The 16,663-nt window shown below is 31.5% G+C and overlaps 3 protein-coding genes and 1 long non-coding RNA gene across 10 annotated transcripts; 2 read left to right on the top strand and 2 right to left on the bottom strand.

The window, feature by feature from the left end:
• Positions 1–737: 737 nt before the first annotated feature.
• Positions 738–2,932, top strand: LOC122532937 (NTF2-related export protein). Of its 2 annotated transcripts, XM_043662155.1 has the most exons (5): positions 738–887; positions 956–1,042; positions 1,165–1,309; positions 1,466–1,593; positions 2,798–2,932. In XM_043662155.1, the coding sequence occupies exons 1-5, from the start codon at positions 879–881 to the stop codon at positions 2,843–2,845; spliced, it is 417 nt and encodes a 138-aa protein (XP_043518090.1). In that variant the 5' UTR covers positions 738–878; the 3' UTR covers positions 2,846–2,932. The 2 variants fall into 2 exon arrangements, with proteins under 2 accessions (XP_043518090.1, XP_043518089.1); XM_043662154.1 differs by lacking the exon at positions 2,798–2,932 and having other exon boundaries at positions 1,466–1,772.
• On the bottom strand, positions 1,685–12,765 carry LOC122532930 (tyrosine-protein kinase Abl). 6 transcript variants are annotated; one of them, XM_043662139.1, is made up of 16 exons: positions 12,347–12,765; positions 11,536–11,689; positions 11,243–11,352; positions 10,745–11,043; positions 10,525–10,666; positions 10,328–10,458; positions 9,988–10,250; positions 9,063–9,234; positions 8,722–8,977; positions 8,498–8,620; positions 8,201–8,336; positions 7,825–7,934; positions 7,198–7,409; positions 6,036–7,105; positions 5,437–5,946; positions 1,685–5,308 (listed from the first exon to the last, which is right to left on the bottom strand). In XM_043662139.1, the coding sequence occupies exons 1-16, from the start codon at positions 12,471–12,473 to the stop codon at positions 4,798–4,800; spliced, it is 4,326 nt and encodes a 1,441-aa protein (XP_043518074.1). In that variant the 5' UTR covers positions 12,474–12,765; the 3' UTR covers positions 1,685–4,797. The 6 variants fall into 6 exon arrangements, with proteins under 6 accessions (XP_043518074.1, XP_043518073.1, XP_043518075.1 ...); XM_043662138.1 differs by having other exon boundaries at positions 7,825–7,952; positions 12,347–12,764; XM_043662140.1 differs by having other exon boundaries at positions 7,846–7,952; positions 12,347–12,764.
• Positions 9,310–9,973, bottom strand: LOC122532943. The gene is made up of 2 exons (XR_006307614.1): positions 9,483–9,973; positions 9,310–9,416 (listed from the first exon to the last, which is right to left on the bottom strand). It is a non-coding gene; the product is annotated as an uncharacterized LOC122532943 (long non-coding RNA).
• A 627-nt stretch (positions 12,766–13,392) lies between the features above and the next one.
• Positions 13,393–15,773, top strand: LOC122532936 (ras-related protein Rab-2). Its single transcript, XM_043662153.1, has 4 exons — positions 13,393–13,574; positions 14,231–14,370; positions 14,456–14,812; positions 14,886–15,773. The coding sequence occupies exons 1-4, from the start codon at positions 13,529–13,531 to the stop codon at positions 14,985–14,987; spliced, it is 645 nt and encodes a 214-aa protein (XP_043518088.1). The 5' UTR covers positions 13,393–13,528; the 3' UTR covers positions 14,988–15,773.
• Positions 15,774–16,663: the final 890 nt, after the last annotated feature.

Raw genomic sequence — 16,663 nt, 5'->3', positions numbered from 1 at the left:
ACTCTCGCGTATTTCTGACAAACCTTGCTTTAATTCTTTGTCTCTGACATTCATCAAGAATTGAACAAAGAAACATCGTACTTTCAAAAATTTTTCAAAAACTCATGCATAATAATCCTTTGGGATTATAGAGATCACAAACGAATCGAGTTGTAGAAAAAATTTAGTAGGGAAAAAACTAAAACATAATGTTTCAAACGATTATCCCCTGAAAATATTTTACGCGATAAATATTACTATACCGTCTAGGAATTTTACTAATTCTACAATGGCGCGCTCGCAGGTAACTAGAACCGCTGGGAGTCTTGAGAAACTAATTTTGATGCATAACTTATATCCGTTTAGTAGCAGACAACTACTAAATATAAATTACATACATATGCAATTATATGCAACAATTAAAAGTATTTAATGTATTAAAATATTTAAAAATATATTTTATATTTCGATTTGTACAGACTCTATCACAAAATTTTCACAAAGCATTTAATTAGCAGTCTTAATTATTGTTTTCAAAGTGCACTGAAAGATTTAAGAATTAATTATTTTATTTATTTTTTGATGTATCGTTGCAATATATAAGATCTATATAATAACAGTAATATTTTTCAGGTATCTTTTATATATTGTCAATGTGCACTTAAAAATTTATTATTGAATATAAAGAATTTTCCAAGTTCTGCGAGTAATATTTTTTACTTTTCTTTTTCAAGTGACAGATTCAGCCAGAAGGAAGCTGTTGTTTTAATTGTTTTATTTTCAAAAATATAAAAAACAAATCATATTCTTCAATCGCTACAAAGCAATTGAAACAAACGTTATTAAATCGTAAAACAATTCCTGTTTATGTCATAGAGGTTATGTTTACGTTATAAAGGATGGAGCAGGTATTTCAAGGAATATCTTTTTTTTCTAGTATTGTTGACAATTTTACAACATGGCATAGTAATTTTAGGATTTAAAGACGAAAATCGATCAGGCCTGCCGAACGGCCGAAGAATTTACAAAGCTTTATTATGAAAGTTTGGACAAACGTAGATATGTAAGTAATTTTATTATTATCTGGAATTATTATTTTATTCAAATTAAGTTACAAATTTAAAAATATTAAATAGAAACAAAACAAATGAATTATTAGAATACAGATTATATTTGTTATTTTAGCTCATATCAAGATTATATCTAGATACTGCAACTTTAATATGGAATGGAAACGGTATTGAAGGAAAAGATAATATACAAAAATTTTGGACAGACTTGCCACCTTCAGATCATTCTGTTTTTACTTTAGATGCTCAACCAATAACAGGTAAAGAGTTACATGCATAGTTTAGACATCTATTTGTAGTTTAATTAGTTGTGAATTTTTATACTTGGTATTATTGTTTCTTTCTTCATTATATTTTGTATAAATATTCAATATTCAGTATTAAATATATGTAAATGTATTTAATTATGTTACTAGGTCCTGAGATGGCAGATCAATTAACATTCCTTGTAAAAGTTGGAGGACAAGTGAAGTATGATGACAAGATATCAAAACCATTTAGCCAATGTTTTCTAATTGCAGCTATGGGAGATAAGTGGAAAATTGTAAGCGATTGTTTTCGTGTACAAGAGATATTAGAAAATGTAAATTGAAATATAAAATAAGACAGTTTGTGTTCTCAAAATATTCAAAGTCTTTCGTGATTCAATATTTCTTTTTATTTCTATCGTCGGTCTTATATCAATGTATAAAGCGATATTAAAATTTTTGTATTAGTGAATCAGTACGTTGGTCGATCATTTAGGAATAACTTTACACGAGAAAAAACTAAAAATAAATATAGATATAAATACTTAGACATAAACATTACTATGATACATATTATATAAAACATCGATTTCATATCCTTTGACAGCTCATCAACTTAAATATCCAATGATTAATAAGATTTTGAGAAGTTCTAAATGTACGATTTTTTAAATGAAATACCTATCAATATATAGTTTGTAATACTTCTTAAGGTCTATAAATATTGTCTATAATTACTTAAATTTTGAAAGAATCATACATAACATTTTTTGTTTATATTAACTGTGTTTTATTGCTCATCAGTCAATATAAACGAGATTAAACGTAATAAAACAAAATCTCTCATAATTAAATATAACATGCAATGAGATTATAATACAATTATCTATAGCATCTGTAATCTGTCATTCCCATAACAAGAATAAAAATTGTTTTAAAATTATTAAATATAATTAGACTAAAAGATCACTTAATATGTTAAAATGTATATGAAACTTGAATTATAATGTTATGTATGATCCTTTGAAAATAATTATGTATTTACAGATAACATTTTATTGAATACTTTGCTTAATAAACTAAGAATTGATTTAAATTCCAGTTAAAAATCTGTACACCTAGAGCTTCTCAAAAAGATTCGTTCGTTCGATCGCTCGTCTTTCCCTCCCACCCTCTCTCTCCCTCTCTTTCTCGCTTTTTTTTTTAATTTGAAGATAAAAGATAAGTCGATCGGTGTATCACAGGTACAAATGATGCAAAAAANAAAAAAAAAAAAAAAAAAAAGAAAAAAGAAAAAGAAAATTCAGAGAAATGATTGGGTGATCGGACCGAAAAGAGAGAAATTCCGGTTCGCATAATTAGCGTTGTCGATCGATGTATTCTAGTAGCCATATGTAGGCAGTGTTATAAGGAAAAAGTCTTGATTGGCAAATCGAATGGCATTTTCATTCTCGTTGCTTATTTCTTATTTTTAAATGACCAAATAAAATATGATTTCAGACTCCGGAAACTCTTATTGGAAGACCAGCAAATGAACAATTTTACTAAATTAATATATAATATAAACAAAGAAAGATGTTGAAAAATTGAACACTATGCCATGAATATTTTTAGAATGGTAAATTTGAACTCGAATCATTTGATTCACAGTGAATCATTTAATATTTATCTTTAATTAATGAATTCATTCACAATTTATGGTTCATTAGAATGAACCATCATCATGCTATAAAGAATGATAAATGAAATAAAATGAACATTAATTTCTATTAAAGTTAAATAATATCTCTGCTTTTTCCTCAATTTTTTAAAAAGTATCCGGAGTCCTTGTTTTCTATTAGAGCTTTGTGGAAGAAAATCTACGCGATGTGCGCAGACAAAACAAAATATTTCAAAATTTGATTAATTACATCCGCTGATTTACATAAATATATACAGCAAAACCTTGATACTACTTGATCATATACAAATCTGATTTTTGATTATTGTAATGCTTGATTGAACTTTCCATTATTCAATACTAACTAGTAATATTAATATAATTAAAATTGATAAATATTAAATTTTTAAAACACACATTATAGTAATACATGCTTGATATAGTTCCATGAAAATAAATTTACAATAGTCATCAATACAAAAGCAATAAGATGTTTATACGTATTACGAATAATAAATATTTTTTAAAATATTGAGATAACATGTTAAATGGATTAAAAATGGAATAGTACGTAACGAGAAGTTGACGAAGGTTGATTAATCGAAAAGTTCATCAATTTAAGACCTTTACCTTTCCTGACTGATTTCTCTAATCAAAGTTTTACTGCATTATTAAGCATACCTGTTATTCGACTTACTCTATACAAATACAAAAGTTGTTACATCCTCTCACGCATTAAAATGGCTTACTCGCTTAAAAGTTTTCGCACTTACGACGTATAATCTAGCCTAAGACTCTGCATATGATATTACGAAGCACGGCGCAAGAAAGTTCGATGAAAGAACACCGAAATGTTTTACTCGACAACTATAACCACTACATTTATCGTATAGCGGACGAGTATGATTCACGTAGAGTTTCAGTTATACAGGATACATGTTGGATCGACGTAAAAATAATCATAATTAATTTACAAAAAGAACCAAGTATTCAGTGTACAAAAAGTATTTTTTTTTCTATATTCATAAGATAAATATGTATTCTTTCATTTCGATAAACTGCGATTACTCGTCCTTTTTCTACCAATTTGAAACTATTATCCAAAAAATTTAAGGAACCAGAGAGTATATTTGATCCTTATTTTATATGCTTATTATACTTCTAAATTCACTTTGCTCTTGACAATACATATTTCTTCTTTTTTCTTTCTTTCTTTGCAAAACTCAATACATAGAAAATATAAGTTTACTATATGGTCTTTTTTTTTTATGATATCAAAAGAATATAATACTTTTATTATAATAATATCTCAAAATTCGAAGGAAAATGGCTAATCGCAGTCTATATTTAAAAAATTTATTGATGAAAAAATCGAGAGAGATATATATATATGTATATTTTTAATTTAGTATTTTAATTTTAGATTTTTTTTTCTTACTTTTCCATCAAACCAGTATTTGATTGAGGCCGTGTTTGACTTAAGGCCTTGATCTAAAATATCCTTGGCTTTGCGTACTCTCTCTAAGAGCAAAATTATGAGTGTTGCTAGGAAAACCATTGCAACGAAATCTTTTAAAATCTTCATTGTAGAAGAAACGTTTTAAACGTTTTCGACTTTCAACTAAAATTGGACAAGGACCATAAAATTGCTTAACACTGAATACAAAAGATGAAAGATACAACTCTGATACAAGACTTCGGAAAGATTTCCAAAGATGTTTAAAAGATGTTTAAAACATTTGCGACTGAGTAACAGACATATACATTAGAAATAGTACCGGATAAAAATGAGGACGAGAATAAGGGTGGTGTTAGAGAGAATGATGTTAACTTCTCTAGTTTATCTTTGTACGGTATTGACAACATCTTTTATCGTGTTTTGAAGATCAGTGAGAAGTCTTGTATTCTCTGCGACATTTCGAGTACCAGCTGCACGAAGTTGTCGTGCCTGAAGCTCTAACCTTGCAAGAAGATCGCGAAACTGAAATCGTGCATGCGGCGCGATACCACTGTCTGCAAGATTAGCGCACATTCCGTGCAACAGCCCTACCTTATCTGAAAGTTGGAGCCAGCTAGTCATTACTATCGTTGAGCTACTTTTCAAATTTAACACGCTGTTCTCGATTAACGTTGAAAGCTCCAGTACGATCTGCTTAGCGGTTCTTGAGTCTGTATTCTGCTTACTTAGATCATCTTCTGCATGCTGAGACTTCGTACAATTTGGCGTTGCGTAAATTGAAGAACCAAAATGTTTAGTTGATGAACACAATGGTTTTAGTGGTTTTGCAGGAACAACTGGTTTCTCTGGTTCAGGTGGTGGCCAGAGTCTGGTATCACTTTTGCTACCAGAACTAAAAACGTTGATCATTGTCTTATTATTATTACTTAAACACAAAAATTACAATAACAATTAACGAAATTATCTTTACTTAACAAGCAATATATAAATATTAAGAAAAGAGAACAAATATTGATATACCTTTGACTACGGGTTGAGGCTCCGCTATGATCTTCGGGCGAATCTTCTGTTTGGTCAACAGTTTCTTGTTTACCACTACTTCCTCTTACACTAAGTTTTGGACTGTGAGGCTGGCTATCACAGGATTCTTTATTCTCCCATAGCTTCTTTAAACTGCTGATACTACCAGTGCTTCTGCGCTTGTCATCTTGCTGTTCTTCCGATTCTGAAGACTGTTCAGTGACGGTGCTTTTCTCCTCCAAGGATTTTTCCTTCTCTGCGTTCTCAACTTTTCGAAGTCTCGCCTTGAAATCGATTATTTGTCCATCAGATGTCTCTTCCTTTTGCGGATTGTTTCGCTTATCTACTCTCTTCAATTTGAAACCGACACTTCCGGTTGAGAGTATAGACTCAGTCACCGGAGAAGATACGCATGAATCCTTATAAGTATTATGAATTTGGTGTTGCTGCTGTTCTTGAGTTGCTTCGTTGGTTTTCAAAGTTGATACAGCATACTCATTTTGAGCGTGTCTAGCACAACAAAAATATAAAATACATGTAAAAATAGTTAAGAAACAGCCTATTAGATATGATATATATATATAAATACTAGCATTTACCTCTGTCCAGAATCCATGTTAAAACTAGCACATAGTTCCGAAAGTAACTGCGATGCTGGATCCAAGAGGGCGGATGGAGTACTGCTTGTTATTCCAGCTTTCTTCCCAACCGTACCGTGTTTCGTTTCTGCACTCTGTTTAATTTCATTTATCAATTTCAGTTCTAACATCTCTTTCATTCCAGGTTTGCGTTCGAAACTATCAGGGGGTGCATTTGTAGAAACTGGCGGTGGAGGTGGCGGAGGAGGTGGTGGTGCTTCTTCTGGTGGTGCAGCAGGTTCAATTGTTTCTATCCTGGATTTAAAACCCGTCCTTTTATTATCGGTAGTTCTACACGAGTTGTCTTGAATCTCTCTGCGTCTCAAATTCACTCCAAACCTCGAACACGCTTCTTTTACAGAAGGTTCTGCATTACTAACGTCATTTCTATCCTCTTGTTGCTCATTTTCATCTTCCTTTGAACGCCAGTCTGTACTCTTTGCTTTTCTTATGGATAAAGGAGAGTTTCTTATTTGAGAGATTTCACTGCAAGAAATAGGAGGTGGAAGTTCGGTCTGCTCTTGCCCTGAAAAAATTTCATCTGGCGGAGGGGGTAAATCTGTGGGCGGAGGAGGAAACTCCAAATCAGCTAACGACGGTTGAACGGATCTCGATGGGCTCGCAGTACGGAAATTAGAATTACTTGAAACCCGAAAAGTTCTTAAACCAACAGCATCAGACTGATTACTCTTTCTTACAGCTACTACTCGGCCACGGGGAGAATTTGGAGGTTGATAAGTATTAACAACACCGCTTGACGAATTACTACGAGTCATTTGAGGCTGACTTCGTAAATTACTTTGACGAGGAGAAAGTGATCTATGTTGTGAATTATCGATAGATGCTTCATGTTGTTCCACTGTACCAGATGTCATAGACGAAGCCACTGTCGTTGATTCCTGATTCGATGGCATACCACTCTGACGCAGAGATTCTAGATACGCGCCAATTCTAGCACCTTTTGGTAACGTACCGTAACGATTAATAGCTCTCTTCACGTTTTGTACTTCTAATGCACCGACTTGTACCAGCTAGAAATGAGATGAAAATTTAAATTTATATGACTATGAGTTTCAAAATTTTTCTAAAGTTATTTTAATGCTCCTTTGCAATAGAAAACTACCTTTTGTGGTAGTGGTTCTTTTGATGGATAAGGTCTTGGTTTAATTTGTTTTTGAGAACAGGTCAAGCCAGGTATAGGTTCCGGAGATGTTGAAGGTTGAGTGACAAAATTTGGTTCCGCCGTACCTTGAGAACCCTCTCCATCCTCCTCGATTTCACAGCCTCCTGCAGCAATTGTTCCTTGAGCCATTGTCGCGAGATCTCGCGCAATACCTGAGTTCCCATTTAACAACAAACCGTACCGGTACATATTCTTTTTCTGCTTAGAGTCCCTTCGCTGAGAGCGAACAAGCTTCCGTAAGCTCATATAACGAAATGCAAATAGTACATTTTGAAAATTAAAAGTAGACTTCCCATAGCATATGTTAAATTCTTTTCGCTAGTCTTAAATGTATTTGTTGAATTAACAAAAAGAAATCAGTAACAACAGATAATAGAAACAGAATTATCAAAATAAACTCGTCTTTTTTTGATCTATAATTTTTATTTTTTTCATCTCTAAATCAAAGAATATAAATGGAGAAAAAAAAAATCGAGCATATAAAAAGCTGGATACAGAGCTTACGGTAGGAAACTGAAGCAGTACGTGCACGTATCAGTACGCTTAATTAAAGTAGAATGAAAATACCTTCGAGAATCTTATCAATACCATTTAGATCCGTGGCATCGTCGAGTGTCATGGTGTTTGTTTCAGTGTTTTGAGAATCTTGCTCATGATAGGCAGAGTCGCGGAACGAACTGCACGACGACAGCAAGCTGTTACCCAATCGTAATGTTATCGTATCACCATATAATCAATATTTGTCGGTGTTTGAAATCTCGATTATGTGAAAGAAATTTAATGAAAGCAGATTTATGCGAGTAATATGGTAGATAAAGTATATTCCGTATGTGTATATACAATATTGAATTATTTACTTATTATTGTAACCAGATCTAAAAAAATTATAATAAACATGTAATAATCGAGGTTTCGTTACACCGAAAGCAAAAAAATTTCATACCTCGTTCTTTTCGGAGGGGCTGGAGCCTGTTTTCCCTTTTTATTTGTAGAACGTCTCATTTGTACGATACTGCTATTGTTTTTACTCGATATACCACCAGTGAACGTGCTCAATTTCGTTACTGAACTGGTAGTATCTATAACAAATAAATGGAGGATCGTAAACTGCTGTAATATAAAGAAGATCAACTTATTTTAAGTAAGCTGAAACGAGGATTGGGTTAATTTTGAACACATTTATACATTATAATATAGTGTCATCACAAAACCATATTCTACGAATTCCATACATGTATACCTGAAGAAGGTAATGGTTCAGAGACTAGAACGAGCCCATGGATATTTCCAGTGCTACCAGTCTGAGATTTTTTGTATGAAAGTAAGGGAATTTCTCCTCCTCCTTGCAACTGCTTTTCAACTTCTACAAAGTACAATTATCATATATTGCTTAGATGAATTATTTATATTTCGAAAACTATCTTTATCTTTAATGTTTATATAAAAATCGATAGGCTATTTTACCTTCTGTAATACTAGATTCTTGAAACATATTTTCAAGAGAATGATGAATTTCTTTGAAAGTAGGTCTGTCGGCAGCAGCCCACTGCCAACATTGCCGCATTAATTCATACACTTTTGGTGGACATCCCGGTGGACATTCCATTCTGTAACCTTTCTCCAGCATGTGATAAACATCCGTTAAATCGACACCAGGATAGGGGGACATTCCATAGGTTGCTATTTCCCAAAGTAAGATGCCAAATGCCCACACGTCAGACTACAAAAAACATCAGATGTAAATAAAATACAACTATAATGAAAAAAATTTTCAAAATTTTGTATTACGAGAAAGTTCATTTTACCTTGGTAGAAAATTTGTTATACGCTAATCCTTCTGGAGCAGTCCATTTTATTGGGAATTTCGCTCCAGCGTGAGCCGTGTATGTATCATCCCGCATCAACCGTGCCAAGCCAAAGTCTGCGACCTTCACCAGATGGTTTTCACCCACTAGGCAGTTTCGAGCCGCTAGATCTCTGTTTCGAAAGTCGCGATGTTAACGCGAGCTCGTTTCTTAAGAGGAGAGGACGATGAAATTTAAAACATTTCTCCTAACTAATTGAATGTATTTTTTTCGTGCAGTATATGCGTATCATAATCGTCACTGTAATCTGCCAAACTTTCCTTCAGTGATCCTTGTGACGCTACAAATCGCACCCTAAAAACAGCTACTTACAAGAAAAACACTTTAAGTGCAACGGTAACTTTTCGCCATAATACATACCAGTTTCAAAACTAATTCTTTGCCGATTACGAAACTATACTATTTTAAGACAAATAGTTATAATTTGCGAGATTGAAACAATCAGTTACTTCTCGATATGCATTATGTGAAAAAGTGAGCATTACATTTTATGTACTTTACTTGTTAGATCTTTTTAATGTTTCTTTTGCAAAACTTTAAATAATCCCCGGTAAAATTTTTAATTTGCTTAAAATTCTGAAATAAATATTCAAGTATTTTGCAATGAATAGTGTTGTATGACTAATTTATTCAGTAGTCATAGTGCATAAGATCGGTATAAAAATATGAAAATATACTTTCAAATAAATATAAATGAGATTAAATTAGGAAAATCGATTAAAATACATAACAAAATTATTTGAAAATTACATTCTTTATGAAATAGAAAAATACTAATAAGAGAGCTTTCGTTTTGTTCTCTTTTAAATGTGTGACAGCATGTATACCTTAGAGAGTCATGCATTTATTTCAAAGTACACAATACCTGTGAATGAAATTTCTGCTTTCCAAATAACTCATTCCACTGGCGATTTGCGTAGCCATATGCATCAAAACAACGGCATTGATTTGATGTTTGCTTTCATTCCGCAAATAATCTAGTAGATTTCCTTTACTCATGAATTCTGTAATGATGTAGAAAGGCGGCTCCCGAGTACATACACCTAATAGCTGAACTAGATTTCTGTGCTTCATTTCCTTCATAATTGCAGCTTCCTCAAGAAAGTCTTTTAGAGCCATAGTATCTTCCTGTAAAACAAAAATGTATAAAAGTAAATCAAAATAAGTAAAGTAAAAAATGACAAACTAGCGCATAAAAAACTGACCTTTAACGTTTTTACAGCCACAGTCATATTATACCTCTTCCATACAGCTTCATAGACATCTCCATATTGCCCTCCACCTAATTTATGCCTCATGACAATATCTGTCCTATTAATTTCCCATTCGTCAGGTTCTAAAATATATATTAATATATAATATAAAAACATATAATTATTTGAGCTTGTGATTTTCTATATACCTGGACTGAGTGGGAAAACAGTAGGTTTATTGTGCTTTGGTGCAGGATAAAGTAATTGGGTGATTAAACCATCAGCAAGCATTGAATGATGATGTACTAATTCTGCCAGAGTGTTAAATTTGCTTTCAGTTGTAACAAACATCTGAAATATTGATATTTCATAATATTATGTTTATGTCTTATTGGCGTAATTATTAGTATCAAGTATGAAATTTTATACCTTTCCTTCACTGTCTTCATTAATCCTATAATGGTATACCCTACCCTCATACCGCAGAGAAATACTACGTTGACCTGGGCTGCTTTCTGATTCACGAACCAGAAAGCTGCCATTTATACCAGAGCTTAGGAGATACTCTGCAGCATTCCTAGATATTCTTCCATGATACCAGGAGTGTTTCTCCAAAGAATTTACTGGGGTAACATAATTTGAAGGAACCCATCCTACTTGACCAGTACTTGAATGAGCTTCACACCACTCCCCACTTTTATTATAACTTAAAATACGAACTTGTTCTCCTAAATTCAAATAATTTATATTGTAACATAATTTCTTTTTTTTGCATCTTTATATTTATACGAGGCTCTTGTCTTCTCTAACTTTCTAATAAAACATTTATGAATTTTTTGACATTTAATTGTACTTTTACTTATGGAGTTCACAAATAAAAAAAAAAAAAAAAAAGAAACATACTGTACGTTTTCATAAAATGATCACCTTTTTTAAGACTGAGCTGATTTTCTCCACCTGCTTGAAAATCATATAAAGCCACAAATAATTGAGGATCATCTTCTTCCTGTGCCAATAAGTTTTCTTTACTTGTCCACCTATGAGATATTTTAATATTACAATTTAAATTATACATGACTTTTTCAAATACAAAACAGTTATAAAATTTTAAAAAATATGAAATATAAAATTTATATAAAAAATATATTTTTATGTTTAAATATTAGAATATGAAATATGTAATAAAATAATAAAATTATTTTAAAAAAGTAAAATTTTACCTGTTCGCAGCCTCTAGAAGTCCAGCAGAAGATACTACAGTATGTTGTTGAATATTCACTTGCTGTGAAATTGACTGAATACTGGACCCGTTTGGTGGATCACCGTCTGGTAATGCCGGAATGTGAGGTAGCGGTCTGCTTTGTAGAAGAGCTTCTGCACAACATCATAATACTGTTGTATGCATATGATTATAAATTAATGTGAGAAACTTAATGAAATTTAATATCATTATTTTGTTCTGCATTCTTTTCAAAAGAATTACGATACATCTGTTTTTCATAAACATTGAAAAAAATGCATCATGCAACTGAAAAATATTTATTTTTTCCACTCTTGAACACAATTATAAATTAACAATCAATAAAGAAAGAAATGAAAAATTATATATCAAAACGGCAGAAACAAAATTTACAATACAAATAGATATATTCATTGTAACAACTGAAAAACTCATTCAAGAATTTTATTTTCTCAACAATGTTATAACAAAAACGTTAACGTCAATTTAATAAAAAAAAAGTATATAAACACGTATATGTGCTTGTACTAATTATATAACTAAATTACAGCCTGCAGAGCTTAATTGTTTTATACACATCGATTGCCAGCGATTTTTATTTAATTTTTTTCCCAATTTTTCGCATTTGCGATCAGTTATGATTGTTCAAAGTGCGTGAACGCAAGTGAGAAACGAAACGAGACAGAGGACGAAAGTGCGAGGGAGAGAAATGAAAAAAAAGGAACGGAAGTAAGAAAGAAACAGAAGATAAAAGGCCAAAGTGAGTAGGGAGATATAAGAAAAGGAATTACCGCTGTGCTCTGTAAATATATTAGAGCCGACAAGACGAGACTCCTTGAGGTTCCTTGGCTGTTTGCGCGTTTGTCGCGCGGCAGAGCCGACAGGAACAATCCTCTCCTTAGTCTGTTGAGCACCCATAGTTCCCGAATTGGCATGCCCTTAGATTAATCCCGGCCGCAAAACTGCCGGGGCCGTTCACTCGGCACATTCACTTTCGGCCTGACAGTCTAACGTCCGATCGCATCTCTCGCCGGCCTCTGCCGACGACGAGAATACCCGAGATTCACCAATCCCACCGCGAAAGCGAACCTCCTATTCACATTTTTGACCACCACTCAGGATCGACATTCTCGCCATGTTTGACAGCTTCGACGTCGACGATAGCTCGATTCGCACCGTACTGTTTACTACTTTTACTTACCACCAGGTCGTTTCTCTGTCCTCATTGGACAATCAATTTCTCGCACAAGGATCTCATTGGCCAGTAGTTTTGTTCACCGATAACATCGTCCGAGCTCCAACTTCTTTGTTATTTATTTTCTCTCTCGTCTCATTTCCTTTCGTGAATGCTTTAATTTTCTAAAATATAGTCAATATTCTGAAAAGAATATTTAATTTGTCTGTTGTTTTACAAATTTACTACTAAATTCATATTTTTCAGATTTTACTATATTTTTAATTTGTTCGTTATTGTTATTTCTTTCTGTTCCATTTGTGAGAGAAATGCTAGTAAGAAAGGATCATCTATCAAATTTGATGATATTTCGTTAGTAACATAACTAAAAAATACTAGAGTATAGAAAAATATGTTTTGACCGTAATGTGCAAAGAGACACATGTGATAGCGTGGCGTTGACATGAATTATATGAAATTAATCATTGTATTATACAATCATATGATCGTGACTGTCCAATATACATTTTAACGTATCTATGATATTAAGTCAGAAAATACCATGGTTTTGGAACACGGCCAACGCTTATAAGATACGTCGATGACTGAAGCGACGGCAGCGCGATATCTGGAACCCGAACTTATTACGAATAACACGAAAAATCCCGAGGACTACCGAACTGACTCAGTGACGTCATGCTGGAGCAGAAGAGATAAGACAGTCAAAAAAGTGAAGTTCTGTTTTCTAATACATCCGCATTTCGTATAAATATCTTTGTTTGCTACGTAATTTCGAAAAATGTCGTACGCATACCTTTTCAAGTACATCATCATTGGAGATACAGGTAATTATTCAGTGCCTCCCTCGGATGAATCTCGACGATTTCTCTACATTCTATATTACGTCGACCGTGACAGGGTCTATTGTTTTCATTTCTTTCGACAATAATATTTTTGATTCGCAAACCTTACAACAGTTTTAGGAGTCGCAATGCATGTATTTTGCGATGGCGTTTGCATTATAAATTGAACATTTTTTTTAATATGACACCCGTACGCAGCTTCCTTTGTCTAATGATCTCATCAATTTGGAAAGTGTCGTATTTATTTATTTACCTTACGAGCAGATTTCACATTGAGTTTTTTGCATTCTGTACACGATATATTCAGGTGCTATTAAATATTAATAATTGTGAACTTGTCACAAATATAATATATTTTTACAGCATTATTGTTTGATTTGTTTATTTTGATATTTTGTTTATTTATTATATCAACATAATGTATCCTTAAACATTTTGTTTTGTTAATATAAATAACATGAATAAATAAATGTCTTTTAATGTTATATATATTTTAATTACGTGTTTCTTTTTAAATAATGTATATATATATATATATATATATATAGAACACGTGTAATCGTTATTTGTTAATTTTATGAAATATATTTCTAATCTGTAATAATCGTTTATCCTAAGAACATGTTTCTCTTAAACAGGAGTTGGAAAATCTTGTCTACTTCTGCAGTTTACTGATAAGAGATTCCAACCTGTTCATGATCTAACAATAGGCGTTGAGTTTGGAGCCCGTATGATTACAATTGATGGAAAACCAATCAAACTCCAAATTTGGGATACTGTAATTAATTATATTTTATTAAATTTATGAATACTTGTGGTAGTAAATTTTAAGAAACAATAATATGCTTATATTAAACTTGTAGGCAGGTCAGGAGGCATTTCGTTCCATTACAAGATCATATTATCGGGGAGCGGCTGGAGCTTTATTAGTATATGATATTACACGTAGAGAAACATTTAATCATTTGACCACCTGGTTGGAAGATGCAAGACAACATTCAAATTCCAATATGGTGATCATGTTAATTGGTAATAAGAGTGATCTGGATAATAGAAGGGAAGTAAGAAGAGAGGAAGGTGAAGCTTTTGCAAGAGAACATGGACTTGTTTTTATGGAAACCAGTGCAAAGACAGCAATCAATGTAGAAGATGCATTTATCAATACAGCAAAAGTAATTTATGAAAAAATTCAGGAAGGTGTATTTGACATAAATAATGAGGTAAAATTCAAGTCATTACTACAATGTTATATTTTTGATATTATACATTCTAATAAATTTTGAATGTATCTAGGCAAATGGTATTAAGATTGGGCCACAACATTCACCAACAAGTCCTAGTGGTTTAACAGGTACTGGTGGTCAAGGAAATACGCAAGGTGGTGGGTGCTGCTAGGGGCTGGGGGTCGCTTGTCCACCGCTTAATCCCTCTCCAATTTAAATTGATCTTTTTACTTCTACTCCTTATTTTATTCTCAACCAATTACTTTGTATATTTTTTTGCGCGTGTCGCATTACAAGGTAACAAGTGATTATTGGTGTATTTATTACTTAAAAAAAAAGGAGAACACATACATACATACATACTGAATAGGAATGTTATAAAGAAAAATATTATATATTGCTTAAATCAGAAAACCTAATAAAGTTTTAATTTACAGATTTTGGCTGTAAATTTATGTAAATGTATGTAAATTTATTAGTTTCAAACATGTTTTATGTATCCTTTGTAGCAATATAGTGATATAGTTCTTAAATTACATTCATAAAATAATAGATGCTTTTAGTATATACAGATAATTTTATTTTTAATATGCTAGAAAGGAATAAATATTATTTTATTGATACAGTGCTACATTAGATTTTTATTCATTTACATTTAAAGTTATTTAATTTTAATGTCAAAAAATCAAGAAAAAGTTAATTATACATTGGATACTGATAAAGCGGGAGAGGATAGGCACTTCTTAATGTTTTGTATTCGTTCACATTGTATATTGTATGTATCATGCACTGATCTTTGAAATATGATTTAATTTAATAATGAATCATAATTGATATATATATACAAATCAAAATGATTTGTCAAACATATGATTTACACTTGACTACCTAAGGCGACACCATGTATATGTATGTATCAATGTATGAAATGACGAATATATAAAAACGTATAAATCAATTTCATTGTGAGGCCTATCTAACCAAAAATCTTATTACTTTATTAATTACGATTGGTATTGTTATTTTTGGTGTGTCTTGCAAAATATAGTATTCTAATTACAACATTAAACTAAGACAATTTTATAATTTTTATATTTAAGTAAATACAATCGATAAATTTAAACTTTTAATGAAGATAAATTCTCTACTTATAACCACTAGTAGTAATACCAATCAAGAAAATAGAGAAATATTAATGCTATTTGTATTTTGTTTATTTAAATGTAAAAATAAATATAGCACATTTTTGTTTTGATTATAAGTTTAATATTTTTAAATAGAAAAAGTTCATACAAATAATCTATATTTATTTGTAAAGGAATTTATATTTATTTATATTATTTATAAAGGAGAAGAAATTATAAATTTTTATAAATTGCAATATACAATACACTTCTTTTCGAAATATGCTATGATGTTTTAAAAATATACTAAAGATAGATGTATATGTAATCTGATGTCAAATGGATGTAAAAATTGAAACTCGTCGCAACATGTATTCAATTTTTACACCTGTTTAAAATAATATTTATTGTACTGTAGTATCCTTAAAATTAAAATATGTATGTCAGCTTGAAGAAATATTATTATTATTTATTAATTAGTATTATTAAACGTTGTAAACGCATGATACATTGTCCGTCTATAATAAATTGGACTTATTTTTTTTATTGAAATATACACGAGCATATCATATATTTTACTTCATCGTTCCAATATGTATTCGACGATTTAATGTATTTGTCACAGTGTTATAATAGATTCGAATCGAATCTTTTATAATATGAATATTCATTTTGGCGAACTTATTGTCAAAGATGGATTAATTTATATAATTAAGATAATTAA

Source organism: Frieseomelitta varia, unplaced genomic scaffold (assembly GCF_011392965.1).
Source record: "Frieseomelitta varia isolate USP_RPSP 00005682 unplaced genomic scaffold, Fvar_1.2 scaffold_483, whole genome shotgun sequence".
NCBI lineage: Eukaryota > Metazoa > Arthropoda > Insecta > Hymenoptera > Apidae > Frieseomelitta > Frieseomelitta varia.
Note: the sequence above shows the minus strand (reverse complement) of the source record. Positions and strands in the feature narration are given on the sequence as shown.

Coding starts and splice junctions, on each gene's coding strand:
- LOC122532930 (XM_043662138.1), bottom strand. CDS start 12,473: ATGGGTGCTCAACAGACTAAGGAGAGGATTGTTCCTGTCGGCTCTGCC. Junction 7,953..8,200: donor GCCCCTCCGAAAAGAACGAG/GTATGAAATTTT, acceptor ATTGGGTAACAG/CTTGCTGTCGTCGTGCAGTT. Junction 7,106..7,197: donor AAGAACCACTACCACAAAAG/GTAGTTTTCTAT, acceptor TCTCATTTCTAG/CTGGTACAAGTCGGTGCATT.
- LOC122532936 (XM_043662153.1), top strand. CDS start 13,529: ATGTCGTACGCATACCTTTTCAAGTACATCATCATTGGAGATACAG. Junction 13,575..14,230: donor CATCATCATTGGAGATACAG/GTAATTATTCAG, acceptor TCTCTTAAACAG/GAGTTGGAAAATCTTGTCTA. Junction 14,371..14,455: donor AACTCCAAATTTGGGATACT/GTAATTAATTAT, acceptor TTAAACTTGTAG/GCAGGTCAGGAGGCATTTCG.
- LOC122532937 (XM_043662155.1), top strand. Junction 1,043..1,164: donor GTTTGGACAAACGTAGATAT/GTAAGTAATTTT, acceptor TTGTTATTTTAG/CTCATATCAAGATTATATCT. Junction 1,310..1,465: donor AGATGCTCAACCAATAACAG/GTAAAGAGTTAC, acceptor TTATGTTACTAG/GTCCTGAGATGGCAGATCAA.